Source organism: Eucalyptus grandis, chromosome 11 (assembly GCF_016545825.1).
Source record: "Eucalyptus grandis isolate ANBG69807.140 chromosome 11, ASM1654582v1, whole genome shotgun sequence".
Taxonomy (NCBI): domain Eukaryota; kingdom Viridiplantae; phylum Streptophyta; class Magnoliopsida; order Myrtales; family Myrtaceae; genus Eucalyptus; species Eucalyptus grandis.
This window is the reverse complement of record NC_052622.1, coordinates 1,812,879-1,827,144: the sequence shown is the minus strand read 5'-3', so window position 1 is coordinate 1,827,144 and position 14,266 is coordinate 1,812,879. Positions and strand designations below refer to the sequence as shown.

The 14,266-nt window shown below is 38.7% G+C and overlaps 1 protein-coding gene across 1 annotated transcript; it reads right to left on the bottom strand.

The window, feature by feature from the left end:
• Positions 1–5,781: 5,781 nt before the first annotated feature.
• LOC104417334 lies at positions 5,782–12,398 on the bottom strand (the record flags this gene model as incomplete). Its single annotated transcript, XM_018861894.2, has 4 exons — positions 5,782–6,723; positions 6,813–6,857; positions 6,955–7,007; positions 11,313–12,398. Coding segments are annotated over 4 exons (1,269 nt in total), but the record flags the coding sequence as incomplete, so codon positions are not given.
• Positions 12,399–14,266: the final 1,868 nt, after the last annotated feature.

The window sequence follows — 14,266 nt, the reverse complement described above, 5'->3', positions numbered from 1 at the left end:
ACAGGTATATATACAAAACCATGTGTAGATGAAATAAAGTAAGGTAATATAATAACAAAACTAGTTATCCTAATCTACCAAGGAAACTAAATTTGCTGGGTTATCACAAAATATCAAGTAATATCACTAATATCTAATAATATCTCTAATAATATTTTCCTACAGTTGTTACCTTTGCATTGTTTGGTAACTTGTGTATTTTTATTTTGCTACTTTGGCAATGTATTTCATTGATGTGGTCCTCAATTAGCGCCAACTAATAGTAACATCATAATGGTCACAACACTCACTTTAGTTAAGGTTGTTAGATTTTGCAATCAAAGGACCATAGTTAATTCACTTCGAAAAGTTCTTGACCAAAAAAAAAAAAAAAGTTTGTTGAAAAGTTCAAATTTTTAATTGAACGGAAAAATCAAAATTAAATTGCACAATAAAAGAAAGTATATATGCTCGCTATTTTAATATGTGATTTGATTTTCAAAAATTCCTTGCCTTGGTCAATGCTGTAGAAAAGCTTGTTTACCTCAAAACCTATTGATGATTTAAGACTCCATTCCTCATATCGATTTTGCTTTGTCGAGCTAGATCTTGATGTATCCAAATTCAGCATATGTGGCTCATCTTCCTTGTCAAGTTAGGATAGAGAAAGTCCCCGGAAAGAGGAAAAGCCTCAACGGGTGAAAAAATTTATGGTCCAACTGAACTTGCCCCAAAGTTTGGAAGGAAAGCGAGGGCAAGGAGCTAAAGCTATGCAGTGTCATTTTCTATCAAAGTCATACCATTAGAGGAGTTTTAAATGGTCATTTATTACAAGGGTCCCCAATTTCTTTTATAAGTATGCAATACAGATAAGATGTCAAATCATTGTGGATACCTCACAACAATGGCAGTGGGCTCAAAAGTATGTTGTACCCACATTGGACTCTTTATCATAGCTTTGCAAGTTGCTACACCTGGGAAAATAATTCAAGCTTTCTTTTGGGAAGGCCCTATTAGTTTTAGGAGAGACACTGTGATGGTTGGGAACCTTATTTAGAATTGTGGATGATTGAGACTAAAAATTGTCTTGTAGTTTTCCCCCTTATTAATTATGGGTGTAGGGTAGTGGATTCATGATTCAATTAGAATTCCTACCCATGATGAAAGCACTAGGAGGTTGTGCATCTTTTTTCTTTTTTTTTTTCTTATGTTGTCGTCTTAGTTGACATCAATAGGACAATGGACTTTCGCGAGGTGTCTCAGTTCTGATACCAGGTTTTATAGGTTTGATGTTAGTCTCATTTGATTGATGGAGTTGGTAGATGCAAAACTCATTGTGTGCAGAATATTAATAATATAAATTGAAAAGAATATAAACTTCAACCTTGATAACTTTTGAGTAAAATTTTGGTATTTGATTTAATTAGTGCATCAATTTGGTTGAGGTCCCTCATTTCCATAACTCCATTATAGGGTCTTGAAATTTTGATTGAGTGATCATGTTTGCCAACCTACATTTCTTGTGAGCATGCTGGTTAGGCTGGATAATTGGGGTCCCTAATCTGTTTGTGACATCTAACCAAGACAAGTGCTTGTTGTGTTCTTTCAACCATCATATATCTCCTCATTAAAATCAACATCTATCATTATTCATATGTCAAGCTAATTTGACGATAAAATTGCTCTTCACGCATGTTGCGGGACTTACAATGTCAAACATATCCATCTGAGTAGCTCTTTAAAAATCATCAATTTAACTTTGAATTATGGTATGACGAAACTGCAAGTAAGCAAAAAAGGTGAAATGCCAAACGCTAGTTAATCGAAAAAAGTTTCATCCCTTTAAGTCCTATTTAGACTTTACTTGATGCTCTTGGACAACAGATTGGCATTTTCATTTTATCCAGCAAAATAGGAAAGGATAAATCGCACTTCTTTTATGGTAACCATGTGGTGGTCAAAGTAGATAAGCACTCTAGGAATTACATTGATCCAAGGGAATACCAAAACCATTCATATGGTCCTATATAAGAGTGACCCAAGACCATGTTATGGTTCAATCCCTCCAAGTGCCACTCCCTTCCTTCTTTCATGAGTTGAGATGGGAAATGCACACAGACGTATAATTTTAGGGCAAGGGTTCTCTCGTTAGGGCACCAGTCTGCATGTTTATAAGTTGGAGTAGTAGGTGAAACCGGCCCAAGAAGAAACTTCACCAAAAAAAAAAAAAAAGAAGAAGAGAAAATAAGAAAAAAATTGGGTAGAATTTCTAATTACTACACACCTTCCAAATAAGACCTTCCCCTTGGAAAACAACGAAAGAAAGCGTTTTTGGAGGTTTGAGGTCGTCTTGCGTTTATGAGGCCATCACCCCATTGGAGGAAATTAATTAATAAAGCAATTATCATATACTGATGAAAATCAGTAAACAAATGCCATCTTAGGTTAAACCACTTAAACCAAATTATATTCCCCTATCAGCCATCCCAAAGGACCCCATTCGTTAGCCTACCAAATGCCCTTTCTTATAAACCTAGTCAATCTCTCTCTCTCTCTCTCTCTCCAAATAATTTATATCCACAGATATTAAATACAACCACACAAACCCTCCTCAGAAAATATTCCCTTGTTTTGGCCCCACATGGAGAATTGAATTTTTATTTTTATTTTCCCCACCTAGAAATATACTTTGGTTTGCCTTGTTTATAATGCCTATATGCTCTTAAGGCACCACTGGTAACATATCAGAGAAATAATCCCTTTTTAAATGGCTTCGTGAACATAGAAAAAAGTAAGGTTGACAGAGAGGCAACAATAATCTGGTTCAACCAAGTAAAGGTTCTCGACTCTCTTGCACATCAAACTAGTCAATTTGGAGCCATTCTCTACATCTCTGTCACCCCCCATTGCACTCCGTCAAATAGGAGCTATGCGGTTCAATAATTCAAAGGGACATAAAAAGAGGTACTACTCCCTCTTGGGCCCCATTCTGCTCTTTGATCTCTTGGCCTTTTTGGCAAGTGAGATCAACGGCTATGACTGCCATCTATAGTGGGCACTCCCCCACTGAATCATTCATTCTCACATAGGGAGAGATTTATAAGGTTTGTTCCTGTCGATCCCAACAAGACTATGTCCTAACAAAGTAAATTTTGCGCTTAATATATAAATGGGGAGATGATGACTGATAAGGACATAAAGTTGTTTGATAAAGAGGGTATGATTTGATTGCTTTGTCTTTGTCCATTCCTCTCTCTCTCTCGGGATTATTGGGGTTGAATTTTGATTTTTTTTTCCCTAGTTTAACCTTCCTTTTTTGTGTTGGGCATTGTTCCCGTAATTTGGATTTTCGTATTTGCATCTTATTATAAGATCATAGATCATCTCGTTTTATTCGAGTATATTGCATAAGATAATCGCCACATGATGGGGTTTAATATGAAGGTTGGAGAAATCTGATGAAGCCGCGGGCCCCCCTGATGGTTCAAAATATTCATCAAATGTCATGTCCCCATAGTTTATATCTACACAATACTTTTTTTATTCACGTAATTCATCGAATAAATTTCCACTAAAAATAATCCATTACACGTGTTGATCACGCCCCATTCAATGCGGCGATCTGATCCTAGTAATCCATATATCTAAGTGATTAGCATAGGAAATTAAAAAAATGGGGGTGCATTTTGTCCATCAGGACATTACTACAACAACTAAAATGAGGGAAGATAATTTTTGAGTGAAGCAGGCGTCACCTATAAGCCTCTTTCTCGGGTCACATCAGACGATGTATTTGCGAACGTCATCGAAGTGGGCCAAGTTAAAAATGTAACCTTGAAGCAACTGAAGAATTTAAAAAAAGAAAAAAGAAAGAAAATTGAAGATTTTAAAAGAAAATTGAACTTGTGGTTGGAAGCGAGGGGCTTGTTATTTTCAGGCCCCATCTTCTTTCTCAGCTTGGATTTTTTGAGGTCTGTGACAATGCCAATTTTGTGCAATCTCGTAGCGTTGTACATGAACACGCAATGAGGGGGGCAAAGTTGTTTGTTCAGACATGGCAATGCCATCAATGTCTTCGAAGAAAGTCATGTCCCTAAATAATCTCAACCATCCGATTTCGCTTGTCTAAGGGGATGATGATGATATGACTAATACCCAGTACTCATCTTGCGCATCAATTAAGTTTATCCATCTTTCTTAGTCGATGGTGGGGCCAACTTACATTAAGAGGACAGAATTCACAATAAATTACTCTCCTCATAAACAAGTTTATGACTTCATACTCTTTGAAAGGGTAAGCTACCGCTCGTTTTACCAATTCATTGAGATTCACGTCAGTAATCTTTGCTTTAAACATGATTCGGCTAATGCTCTAGCGTATAATATAACATCAAAAATTCATTGCCAGTCGATAATCCATCCTATAGCATTTGAGAATCGACAGAATTGAAGTAATGAAGTGAAATTTACAACCTGAAGCTTTGATTGCTGCTGTTGTTTTGCATAGGTTAATGTTTTAGTCCCGGCCCAGTGCTCATATTGTGCAAAGCTTCCTTTACACTCTAGGGCTTAGTACTTGATCTTAGATGCCTAGTCAGACAGTGACTGGTTTAGCATGCCTTCGATTTTATGTAGGATGTGTATAGCTTTAAGGTAATTGAGTGGTTCCATATAGCCAAATAAATATAATATATAATATTTTAGAAAATAATTTTAAAAAACTATTAGCGGGGGGAGGGGAATCGATCTCCAAAGTACACAAAGGGAAACATTTGGGGCCTGCTGCTGCTTAATTTCCTCTTCCCCCCTTTTCATTTCATTCCTTTTTGGGGCATCCCACAGCCTCAAGGTGCTCATCATCTTCTCTCTCTCTCTCTCTCTGTTGTTTACCTTTCCGGTGCTTGGATGTTTGTGAGTGGGGATATGGGGACCATTGCAGCAGTCACATGGAGCTGGAGGCAGTTCATGAATTTCACAGCCAATTATTGGGTGTCCTCGAATGACCTATCGAAAGAAATGTTCACTTTTTCAGCGATGGACGCAAGATGCTCATAGGTTCAATCAATAGGGTAACAAAAAGAAAGAAACAAAAGAAGAATTATATTTGTGCATTTATGGAACCACCTAAGGCTTTGGTTCAGTGATAAATGTAGTTGTTCTCATCACTTAAGGCTTTGGTTTGAATCATCATATTTGCGCATTCTCTTAAGGTCACATTTAAGAACATATACTCATTTGTCTCAAGTGAATTTGAGGTATTTTGCTAGTGAAATCAAAACCCGGCCAATTTGACTGGAAACTGTGCTAAAGTTTAGTGACCATGCGCCTAATTTCTCGCACCAATAAGATTTGATTAATAGTTGAAGGATGCATCTATTGAATGTCGTTTAGCTGTATTGCCACGAGTTGGAGTCCTTATACCACATCATGCTTGAGACTATTCACCTGCGCTGTGATTAGGGTGAAATTTCACTTGATCTAGATTTACTCACTTGAACTTAAGGTTGGCTTCTTCGTTACAAAAGAAAAACCAGAAAAAAGGACGAATCCTTCTTTTTGGTTATTGTCCTAGTTTTGAGCAAGTGCTTCTTTCTGGATCATATGAAGGCGTTCGGGCCATTATTATAATTAATAGCGTTGTGCCTGTAAAAATGCTTTCCGGCCCAACCCATATTTTCTATTTATCGGAAGAACTCTCTGCCTCGCGGTCGGTCATTATGAGCCGGTTAATATTGACCTTGGTAAAGGCATATGCACAAGCATTACATATTAATCACGGTGCTAATGATCCTCTAGTGAAGATAAATCCCTTGTAAATGTGTATTAATATTGACCTTGGGAAAGACATGCACAAGCATTACATATTAATCACGGTGCTAATGATGCTCTAGTGAAGATAAATTCCATGTAAATGTGTCGAAAAAGAACGAACATCAAAGTCCGAACTAGGATATGAGGCGAACAGTTTCAGGAACCTTTTTGAGGACGGTCGGTTTACTCGCGACAATGCAACAAAACAAAAGAAAATATGAACAGCTCTTAGACAACGAAGCGCCTTCGGCCAACGGGCTTGCCATTTTGCAGCAGTCTTAAGAGCTACGGCCATTGTTGTCCTTCCGGCATCACAACCATGTCTCGCCAACGCAATGAGACGCATCAGAATAGTAATACACATGAGGCTTGTTTGCCCGGGACCGCGATCCAGTCGTTCGGTGCACGAGTGGGTTCATAAATCCATTGGATTTGGGAATTCAAAGGCTGAAACTCATGCAGCTGTGTTATCTCTAAGACTGGTTTTACTCTTCATCTGGGCTGCCAGGCTTGGCCCACACTGCAGTTTCACAAATCCTTCTAATTTTAAGGCTGGCTACCTCTTACGGTGCAACATCATCTCTAGTATACAAAAATGTGCCGATGCCTGCTCCTTTCTTCGCAGCATTGGTTCACCAGGATTCCATCAACAACAGTGAAACAAGCCATTCCAAATTCTGTAAATCAGAAAGTCTATTGAAAAGAATGACAACTTACTGCACAATGTTATTCTACTAATTTTCTGAATCCCGGTCTTATCGGTGTTAACTGTAAAAATCTGTAAGTGAGACTCTCGGTAACTGTAAGCTCTGGGGTTCCAAGTTAACGTTAGACCCACAAGGTCTCTATCAAAGTATCCAGCAGCTGCAGCGTTTCGAATCTTGAGGACCCTCGAACCATCGGTCCCACAATGGATTTAGCGGACCAGTAGTTCTGTCACACAAAAATCAACAACTCAGAAAAAGGAATAGAAGAAATCTAATGAAACATAATAGAAACAAGGGTTCAGAATACAGAATTACACTGGCAACAACGGATCAGGCTTTGCTTCAACATGAGCGAGCAATCTGGCATTCAGGAAAAGAATGTCAAAAAGAAAGAAACAGAAATCTATTTCATGGGGACCACTCGTCTAGAACATTCCCAAGTACTCTGCAGACTTACTCCATGCAAGCAACAGAGGCCTTTTCCATCTTTTCAAGTTGTTCTAACTCTTCCTGCCAAAAGAAAGTAGTAAAATTAGTAAAACTAGTGGCAGGAATGGGAGCTCTGTTACAACAACAGGATGCGAAGCTATGATTTCAGCATATTCACTTAATTAAAATGACATTGTCAGAGATAAGCATGGGTGATTCTTTGAAAATCAAGATTATGACGAATGTTGCTGCCTCAAAGATCTCTCTGGTCTACAGTAAAATACGCCTTTCTTGTTTGTAATTGAACTTTAGATTAACATCTCTTCATCCACCTACAAATTATGTAGCACCCTTTCCTTTAGATAAGGTAGTATCTGTCCGTTTTGACTTGAGAAACGCTATATTCAAACTATTATCAAATTCTAAAAAAGAATATGAAAAAAATACATGCAAATCTACATGCCAAAGTGCTTGCACTACAAGATTTCAAAATGCAAAGTATATCTGCCACAAGATTTGAAACCAAAATACAAAAAGGTAAAAGCCACTCCAAACAGACTGATCAGTGTACCCATCAAAGGGTAGGCTAGTGTGACCATAAAGCTTTTCTGAAAAAATGAACAATAGGTATGCATGCATAATATTATTCTTGACTTGTAAAGAGAGACCCTAAAAATATAAGAAGTGAGGAAATACAGACGCAAAAAAGAAGTACAAACAAGACATTCGACCATGAAACACAATGCAAGAAATCTCATGCACACCTCATGCACACCAGGAGTTCGAATCTAATAATGTGTCAATAAATCCAACAAAATCTCTTCATCCATTGGATATACAATCTCAAGAAACAGAAATGAATCTAGAACTGCTCTGCATAAAAATATGCATCATCATATATGTGTTTCCACCACCTGAATTCGTTAAAGCAGTTCCCTTCATGCATCTGATCTCCATATTCTTGTAATCACTTTCAACACAATATAGACAGCTTAAACAACCATTCTCACTTGAGTATACGTAGTTTGGGATTGAATAAGACTCATCCTCTCCTCACTAGTTTGGCAAGTCTTTGTTAGTGAATTGACTGAAGCTACAACTGGTCTCTGTTTTTAACAAACTAACGAAACATTGTTAACAATGCTACAATGTTATTTAATTATCATGGAAGAGAACAAGATTAAAATTTCCAGCCTGGCTAACAAGCACACAGACCATTTCCTAGAACAGGTCATTTGGCTGTTCCCTAGAGAGTGTCCCTCAATAAGAAGGCACCTGAAATCACAAAATTATTTGTCCATTTCCTAGAGTGAGTTGCCTAGCGCCCTTGGATGGTCCCCACCTACCATCATACATTGGTTTTGGATGCAAGTACATTCCTTACTGACCTCTAACCATTCTGCAAGAACTCTTCCTCCTTTTACTTCCTCATTCTTTTGTTTCCACAGCTCACTCATAGTACCTTTATTTTGTTAAATTCTATACTCATTGGTCCAGACAAAGTACATCAATTCTTTCAAAAAAGGAAAATACATGCAAAACATATGCAAGTTTCAAAAGTTGAAAGTATCTAACAGATTTACTCTTCTTCTTTATGCAGATAACCTTTTCCCGTCATATAATACTTGCATCGAATTATATTTTACTCCTATCTTAGATGTACAGGGTCCCCATCTTTCACACTTCCCCTCGCCACTACTACTTTGTTAACTGACGCGCCCAGCCATTTGCAGGATTTCCAGAGCTTTCCTTTTGAAGCATCTTCTACCAAATGTCGCTTGCTCTTCATCATTTGATGAATTTCCAGACCTCCTCCTTTCCATTCTCATCGATTCTCACATAACTCAATCAGAGATAAATGTGATCTTGCAATACAAGTTGATGACAGGATATACAATTAAATAGCATAAGAGGAGCCAAGCTATATTTTGACCGCTCATTTGGCAGATTTTGAAACCTTGAGCAAGGAAATTGGTAAGGTATCTAAAATATCTACAGATTCTGTTGGTAATATCTTGGATTGAAGTAGACATCTGCAGATTCTACTGGTAAATTATCTAGATTCAAAGTCTAAATCTATGGATTCTATCAACATTTCTCAGATCGAAGTCAATATCTACAGATCTATCAGATGCATGTACTCCTTCATTGTCCAAATCCAAACAATTTATTCTTCGTCCAAATAACAGTGAACCAACATACAAATAGACTAATCAATCTAAAATGTTCTTATTTGGGTGCTAAAACAGACAGGGACCAATGTGGAATGAGAATCGCATGATTCAGGGTGCAAATTAGTCTGTGAATTATTTGGCCCGAAACAGAACCTAATTGAAGAAGCACCAGAAATGCCAAGTCATTGTGGGAGATATTGCCACATCAACTAGAAGATCTTGAAGGGCTTGACACTACTAACTCAGCTGGAGCAATTCTAGCTAGGCTTGATAAAGCAAGATTAAACTCACACCAATGATGGAGGCAATGTCACACTCAAAGTTATAAAAGATGTAACAGCACCAGAAATAAAATTCAAGGCAAACAGATCGATGCACGTCTCTGCTCAAAACAAATGCACATCGATGCACATATCCAGAATGCAAGAAACACCAAAGGATGCACAAGACACTCTCATCATCCCTTTAGCAAACACAATATGCAAAGCTATAGGGACTGAAGAATAAACAATCTCCAATGTTGCCATGGCATAAGTCGAGCACCTATCTCACAAAGGTTAAAAATCTTTATAGAGAAATTCCTTAACTATCATCCTTAAATCATTTAGACAGAAAGAAGAGGAATCGTCTTCACAACCTAAGACAACTCAAGTATGGACCTAAGGAGGACTACGAAATACAGAAAGAAACATCAGCACAATCAAAGACTCCTAGTGCAGCAACTCAAAACTGACTCTTAGCAGAATCTCAATTACTTCGATCTATCAAGATAAAATGCAGTTTCAATGATTGATTAGGAGGAAATTGAAGGGATTCAGATAATGGAGAGAATGAGTTAAAGTATTATTTGGATGCTAAAGAAGGAAATGAACTAAATATCTTGTCATGGTTTTATAACTTGAGATAAAACAATGTGTATCCGGAAAAGAAGAAAGTCTCCAAACCCCTCCATATTTGGACAGACTACAAGGATTTTATAAAACTACAATAATACTAGCTCCCCTAATTCCTCCTAATTCTTTCCTTTCTTCTCCCTCCATCTTTATCCTTCCATCCAAAAACATGATTGATCATCACTTTTAAAATCCTTTCTCTTCCCCTCTACTCACTCCTACAAAAAACAGTGCAAATTTGGTTTAAAGAAAGAGGCAGAAAAGAAAGGGTTCACTATGCTGTATTCCAGGTAGAAAAGACTTGGATGCAAAAACCAGATGAAGATAGTAGGCATTCTGCAGGAGTGAAAAATCAACATTCTACATGCCTGCCCTAAATCTATGATAAGTTATTTTCCTCAAATACTATATACATGAGAAAAGTCATCTAGAGGAAGAAAAATAGCAAATATATTCTTCCACAGATCCTCAACTTCATGGATACATGCAATTGAAAATTGTGAAGAGGCGTGGGCATGTGCGCAAGCACAAATTGGTAGTGTTAAGATGTTTATCATAGGAGTGAGAAGATCATACTGAAGTAAACATGCCCTCATTGACATGGAAGTAGAAGCTTCATAACACAATAGCACCCTTTTCAAGTGTCAACACTTTTGCATCATTAATTTTATTAGTGGGTTATTATTTGGCCTTTGATTGCTCTATCACCACCACATTCAAGGGATCATATGAGACCTTAACTTTCCCAAGAGTCCACTCAGAGCCCATAACGGTATGTCCTGGATTTTCTGCATAAAATCCTAGTTTTAGCTGTGGGGCTCTTCGCTTTAGTGCCAATAGTTCAATACTAGTAAAAAGCTAACATGTAAAAGCAAGAAGACAAAAATTTTTAGGAAGGAATGCTGCTTCCTCACTTCTGTCTTTAGCTTCCCCTTTTTAATCTACCTCTCAGCTTCTTCTCATTGCCTTTCAACGCCAATCAACAAGTGGAATTTGTTAAGAAGTCTGAAGTCCCCAGTCCCCAAAACAGGAGTTTTTAGGCCAAAAACGTCTCATTTGCTTCAAGAAAAAAAAAGACTACCACTAGGGAGGATGCTTAAGCTACTCATCTCTGCAGAATCATCAAAGTCCCGCAGTTCGCTCGCCCAAATCAATCCGAATGCTCAAAGGAAGGATGCAAAGAAATCAGAGCAAGAACATGTTCAACGATCATTATTAGTCAGATGAGAAAGTCAAAAGAGCTCAAGGTCCTCGTTTCACACTCAATCAGCGAAAGCCCAAGATTAAAAAACATCGGAAACGAGGAAATCGAAACCGACCTCTAGGAATCTGGATTCCTGCTCGAGCCGCTTGAGCTCGGCCTGTATCCGATGCTTCCCTCTCGTGTCCGCCGCCACGACCACCCCCACGGCTCCTTCGGAGTTCGCAGCTCGCATCTCGAGATCAAGAACCGAAAAAACGACGGCAACCCCGGAGAAGAATCTGGAAGCAGGGGTCGTCTCCGAAACAGAGGAGGGGTCGACCCACGACGATGACGAAGACCCCAGGTAGACAGAGAATGACAGGGGCACGGCAGATGCACCCGGCGGACCCCAACAGAAGTAGGAACCGGTCTCGACCGCTAAAAAACAAACCAGACACGAACAACAAGAAGAAGAAAGGGGGACTGGGTCGGTCGTTCCGAACCACAAGCTTCCAAGAAGATGGATCTGCAGCGGTTCCGTACAATTCAAGAAGAGAAACAGGGCAAGCCCGCGAGACAGAGAGAGAGAGAGAGAGGGAAAGTTTTCTGCTTTCCGGGACGGAGAGTGGTGGGGGAGCGACGAGGTACTGTCGCGTTTGCGGTGGGGCGGAAAGAGAACTTGGCAAAAAGGTGGGCCTCTTTTTGTTCTCTCTCTCTCTCTCTCTCTCTCTCTCTTTCTGTCGCTTTCCCCTGCTCCAGAAACAGAGCAAAAGGCAGAGGAATCCCCTGTTCCACGGCACGCGAAGCCGGAGCAGAGACAAAGCTCTGATGTGACGGCGAACGTGGGGGTTCTCGCCCGCAAGTTCGCGGACCAAGCCGCCTCGAAATGCGACGAACGGGGTCGACGCTCGCTCGCTCGCTCGACTTCGATTCCGTCGACGACGGGCGAAAAAGCACGCGCCTTTATCGCGTCGCGGCGATCGAGGTGGCGACAGAGCGCGCGTGGGGCGGGGGCGGCGGGGGAGGAGCGTGGGGAGGAGGAGAAGAGGGTTGCGGTGGCGCCGCGGTGCTCGACGCACGAGAATTCCGCTCGGGTGGTGGGGAGTCGCTGTCCCCCGTCGAGAACTTTTTTTTTTTCTTCTTTTTGGCGTGTTATACAAGAAATGTACGATAATGAATTTAGATAATTTGATTGGATGGGAGCATAAATTCGAACCGCGAATAATAATTATTTTGTTTTTAAATGTAATTTTTGACCGAAAATAGATTATTTTTATTTTTATATGCTAGAATAGTTTCTAAATAAAACCACATGATTAACAACGACGTAAAATTTCTCATTGTGCAAAGTTGAAAGGCGAGCGAATAGTGGTCAATTGATGACAATAAAGGATAGTTAGTGGCGGCTGAAGGGTGACGGTAGGTGAGAGGCTGACTAATAACGAAAGCAAGAGATGAGAAAAAGAGTTTTTATTTTATTTAGTTTTATTTCAAAAATAAGAAAGTATAAACTTGTATTTCTTATTTCTATACTAAAAATTTAGCCTAAAAATAAGAAATTGAAATTATGTTACTAAACCAATTTTTGTGCAAAATATGTTCTTGAGAGTAGAAAAATAGATATGATAAAAAAAAATAGAACGATTATCATACTCATTTCTTAGAAAATAGAAATGTTGGATTTGTTTTTTCTTTTTTTGGTAAAGATATGTTGGATTTGTTGTTTATCAAAACTATGTTTAATTTCGGGCTATCTAATTACATCAACTACTTTGTCGTTGAAAAATTTAGTTCTATTAGTTCGTTACGAAATGAGTTTGACATTGGTTTGTTTTTTTCTCTTTGTTCGGTTTAGGATGGAGAAAGATGTTAGGCAAGTTCGATTGACTTTCCACTCTGAAAAATCGAAGCTTTGGTTGGTTGGTATCACGGCTGATTGGACCCATCTTAACCTAGTGAGATCAGCCTGATTGAATGATATAATCAACATGGGTGGAGACTAAATATGAAATCATATATCACAAAAAATAAAACAAGAGAAACGAAATACGATAAATATATAAAAATGTGAATGATGTGAGAAAGGTGATTGCAGATAATATATTCACGAAATTTTTTTTGTCTTGCCTTTATGCACTTGAAGTCATCTTGTGCAATTAGACTTATTAAATCTTAAGTAATTGAATTCGATTAAACACTATTCATTTCGCCCTATGCTTGCAATTTATCTCAGTTTGGGATACCTAATAAGATGGATCTGGAAAATTTTCATTTCACATGAAAGAGAGATACATAACTTCAATGCAAAATTAATCCAAAAAAACTACAATTTAATGCAAATCTGAAAAATGAATCAATTGTTAAAGCTTTGCCTGTGACCCTTATCAGGGTGTCACCAAGGGCTGGTAAACCTCACTAGGGTATCAATAGAGTTCGTCAATTCTTTTCAAGGTGTTCTCATGAGTCGTGACGATCGGATAGAAAGTGAGGGCTAGCCCTCATTGCCTGTAAGCGAGGGCTTGTAGGCCCTTATTTGCGTCGCATTGTGATGGTGCCACTATCACCACCACTGTATGACCAATCTAGGCGACGGCTGCAAGCACTTGCAACTTGTCGGGCAAGGATCATCGGCCCACACCGATGAAGCTAGGGGCAGTGGCCCACCCTGCTTGTGCCACTAGTTTTACCAATTTCTTTACTTTGTAATTTCACTTGATTAAGGTTTAATTGAGGTTTGCGGGAACAAGAAAATTTAGGGGAAAACGATGTCCTCAGTAAAAAAGAAAATGATTTATGAAGATTTACTATAGTCTATCGGAACAAGACACCGTAGGATTGAAATCTTTCGGCTTAGAATGATTTATGAAGGTTTTTGATGGTCCATCATAAATAAGAACAAAACATTGTAAAACTGTTTTTAAAGATGATTTATAAAGGTATATTAACGGTCTGTCATAACCATAAACAAAATGTTGTAAAATATATATACCAAAATTTTGAGTAGGTTTTTGACGGTCCACCCAACCATAGGAAAAACTAAGGGTGATCGGTTCCCGGTTCGGTCCGGTTCCACCTTGGAACTAGGAACCG